At 37.7% G+C, this 3,680-nt stretch overlaps 1 protein-coding gene across 1 annotated transcript; it reads left to right on the top strand.

Annotated features, from left to right (window-relative positions):
* The first annotated feature begins 314 nt into the window (after nt 1–314).
* On the top strand, nt 315–3,036 carry LOC122643843 (zeaxanthin epoxidase, chloroplastic-like). Its single transcript, XM_043837418.1, has 8 exons — nt 315–755; nt 1,021–1,183; nt 1,272–1,346; nt 1,426–1,526; nt 1,627–1,743; nt 1,843–2,053; nt 2,405–2,496; nt 2,838–3,036. Exons 1-8 carry the CDS (start codon nt 334–336, stop codon nt 3,034–3,036), a joined length of 1,380 nt encoding a protein of 459 aa, XP_043693353.1. The 5' UTR covers nt 315–333.
* Nucleotides 3,037–3,680: the final 644 nt, after the last annotated feature.

Genomic DNA, 3,680 nt, shown 5'->3' with positions numbered 1-3,680 from the left:
GTCAGGCGGCTTATGTCTCTCTGTGTAATCAATTTTTGTGCTACTTCTAATAAAATTACTTGGGGCTGGCCCGGGTCCCAGTGAATGTTCGGGTTAAAAAAAGAAAGTTTAATAGAGAAGGAAGAGGAGGAAATTAAAGCATGAATAATGTTACACCACTGGTCCCCCAAACCCAAGAAATTTGAAAATGGAACAAATAAAGGACCACTTAATCCTATCGTAAGCTTGGATATGCTGCCAATAGAGTTTAGTTTTCCTATAAATAGGAATCATATTCCTCTTTCACAAAAAGTCAAATCCATACAGTCTAACTCTCCTCAGCAACCAACAACCATGGCATCTCTGCAAGTTTTCTGTGTTTCCAACCAATACTGGAACTCTATCAGAGTTCCTAAAGCAAGAACAAACAAGTTCAGCTTAGGTAGCTCTGTTATCCGAAGTGAAGAAGTGGGTTCTCTGAATTTAAACAAAGAAAATGATAGAAAGAAACCTCAAATTCTTATAGCAGGTGGAGGTATTGGTGGGTTGGTCTTAGCTCTGGCAGCAAAGAACAGAGGATTTGAAGTAAAAGTGTTTGAGAAGGAACTAAGTGCAGTGAGAGGGGAAGGTCAGCATCGTGGCCCAATTCAGCTTCAGACCAATGCATTGGCAGTATTGGAAGCCATTGATAAGGATGTTGCAGAGCAAATCAGGGATGCAGGTTGTATCACTGGTAATAGGATCAATGGCCTGGCTGATGGTCGATCAGGTGAATGGTATGTTTTGCTTTAAGGTTAATTGTGATTCCAATTAAAGAACTTGATTTAATATTTTCCTATCAACTGTAGAATTTTTGGTGTATCGATCAAGTACCTAACATTTGATATCAGAGTCAGACACCATGTCACGGTGCCAGGCAAAAACTATATGAGTAGGAAACATTCTTGCAATACTAAAGAACCATTCAGTTTTTCCATTGGAAAAGAAACAAAATAGTTCTAGTAATTATGCCTTTCATTGTCATCTCTTTTTGATTTTCAGGATTACAAAAATTGATCTCCTAACTCCTGCTCTAACAAGAGGGCTCCCTGTTACTAGAGTGATCTGTAGGATGACTTTACAAGACATTTTAATGGATGCAGTTGGATCAGATATAGTGTATAACAGATCTAATGTCGTCGACATTATAGAAGAACCTGACAAGGTTTGAAGGGTTCTAATGTAGTCTCTGTGTATGATTCAATAGAGTTTAAATCTTCCTTAATTGATTTATAACTTTTCTGTGGCTTCAGGTCACTGTAGTTCTTGAAGATGGTCGACGATTCGAAGGGGATTTATTAGTTGGGGCAGATGGAATATGGTCTAAAGTTAGTTAACTAGTCTTGCTTCCCTGAATTAAATCTTAGTTTGGGGATTGTATTCTAATTTTCATTTGGATATAATTAGGTTCGTTCAAAACTATTTGGATGGAAAGAAGCAAAATATTCAAATTATACATGCTATAGTGGATTACTGGACTATGTGCCACCATACAATGACACTGTTGGGTATGTGTTTATGCTGTTAATTGGTGAAACATCTTTCCAGGAATTTGTGCTTCAGTAATGCTAATAACTATTTTGTTATCTTCGGTGTTTCGCTTGAAAGATTACGGGTGTTCTTGGGCTTGAATCAGTTCTTTGTTGCTTTGGATGTTGGGGGTGGCAAGATGCAATGGCTCAGCTTCCATAAAGAACCTCCAAGGAATACTGATCCTTTAGGAGGTAAGAAAGACCTCTGAACTGTGAAATAGGTTCTTGAAACCAGATTCTTGTATCCCATAATTGTAGTATTTATGTTGTTGGTTTCTGCAGGGAAGAAGAAGAAGAAGAAGAGACTTCTTGAACTGTTTGGGAGCTGGTGTGATGAAGTTACTATGTTAATTGCAGAAACACCAGAACATATAATTCTACAGAGAGACATCTATGATAGAGATATGATCTGTTGCTGGGGCAGAGGACTTGTGACTCTATTAGGTGATGCTGCACATCCTATGTATCCAACTCTTGGCCAGGGGGGTTGTATGGCCATTGAGGTAATTTATATGATGTTAGCTTTTCCTGGGCAGCATTTGGTATGCATTCTAAGTCGATTTCGCATTCTTGATGATAAAAATAGTTTTATTATCACCCAAGAATGCGAAATCGAGTTAGAATGCATTCCAAGAATGCAAACCAAACACAGCCCTAATATACTGTGTTTGCTATGCACTTGGAATAGATTCTGGGTCAAGAACACATTCTGGAGTCTGGATGCAATTAAAAAAAATCAGATTTCAGAATGCGTTCTAGACCCAAAATCTATTCAGAATTTATAAAGAGAACTCTGAAAATCCCAACAGCCCTTGTGTTGCTTTCTGTCTAATTGTGTGCGAAAGATTATGCAGGACTGTTACCAACTCATAGTTGAACTTGAGAAGGTTGTTGAGAGCAACTCTGGTACTAAAATGTCAGAAGAAATCTCTCACGCACTCAAAAGGTATTTTTGTTTCTGTGATTTTAAATTGTGATTGCCAATGTAGTAGCAAAGTTGTGAAAATGAATCTTATCTTCATCTTGTTAATTTTTGGAAGGAATCCAAGGTAGCTAGAAGCTTCTAGAACATAAAAATGTTCTGCCAACATACTTGGATATTAGGTTTAGGGTTTTATTCTGGTTTCATTGTTTTACATGTCTATCGATTTTTGAACGGTTTAGAACTGGTGGTTCATCCGTTCAAAAGGTCTCAGATAATCGATATAAGACTATATCTTCGTAATTCTCAACATCTCAACATAGTATGTGTCTAAACGAAGAGCGGCTAACTTTTATTCTTTGTAGGTATGAGAGAAATAGAGTGATCCGTAATGGTATCCTACATGCAGTTGCTCGGATGGCATTAAGAATGGTCTCCTTTTACATTCCTAACTTAAATTTCGGGTGGAGAATAAGAGACCCTGCTTTTCATATTGCACGTTTCGTTTCTGGGCTTGTAATGCAACGGATGATGAATTGGATTATAAATGGTGATGGGGTTTGATAGTGAATTCCTCCATTGATAAGAAAGAAAAGCTTCAAAACGTATTGCATTTGGATTTTCCATCGTTTGTTTTGAACTTTTGTACATTTACAAAGGCGGAAGTTTTGAGGCTTAAATAGAGGTTGGGGGGTTTTGTCTTTTTCCAATTCATGTGAGAGAGCACAACCGTGTATGAAATCTTTGGTCGGAAAATTTTACAAAAAATTACTCATTTTGCTGTAAATACATTGGTTAATTTTACATCAAATTTGTCGGTAAAATGTTCTCCATTAATGCCCGACAAAGTATCAGGATCTGCTTGTGCCAATGGAAGACTGATACCTCAAAACACTGAATAAAATTTGGCTGCTGCCCGGGTTACAGCTATATTCCTACTGCCCCAATTGAAGGAGCCGATTTGGATTCCATAAGGGTATTATGGAAAATAATAAAACCTAAAATGTATTTGTAATCCAAGTTTAAGCCTAGGATTGGGGGCAGCAGGAGCATGGATTGCAGACAAAAATTTTTCCCTCAAACCATAGAGAGGAGTTGCAAGCAATGTTATATGTATCAGGTATCAGTGACATATCGGTCATCGTTAGTATCGATACCGAGACAATACAGGTTTGACTGTACCAGCCCGTATAGGTTCCATATTTAGA

The sequence above is a fragment of the Telopea speciosissima genome, chromosome 10, assembly GCF_018873765.1.
Source record: "Telopea speciosissima isolate NSW1024214 ecotype Mountain lineage chromosome 10, Tspe_v1, whole genome shotgun sequence".
Taxonomy (NCBI): Eukaryota; Viridiplantae; Streptophyta; class Magnoliopsida; order Proteales; family Proteaceae; genus Telopea; species Telopea speciosissima.
Note: the sequence above shows the minus strand (reverse complement) of the source record. Positions and strands in the feature narration are given on the sequence as shown.

Bases quoted from the DNA above. Each gene is read 5' to 3' on its own strand.
- LOC122643843 (XM_043837418.1), top strand. From the start codon at position 334: ATGGCATCTCTGCAAGTTTTCTGTGTTTCCAACCAATACTGGAACTCT. The intron at 1,347-1,425 runs GTTAGTTAACTA...GGATATAATTAG, and splicing joins CAGATGGAATATGGTCTAAA to GTTCGTTCAAAACTATTTGG. The intron at 1,527-1,626 runs GTATGTGTTTAT...TTCGCTTGAAAG, and splicing joins CCATACAATGACACTGTTGG to ATTACGGGTGTTCTTGGGCT.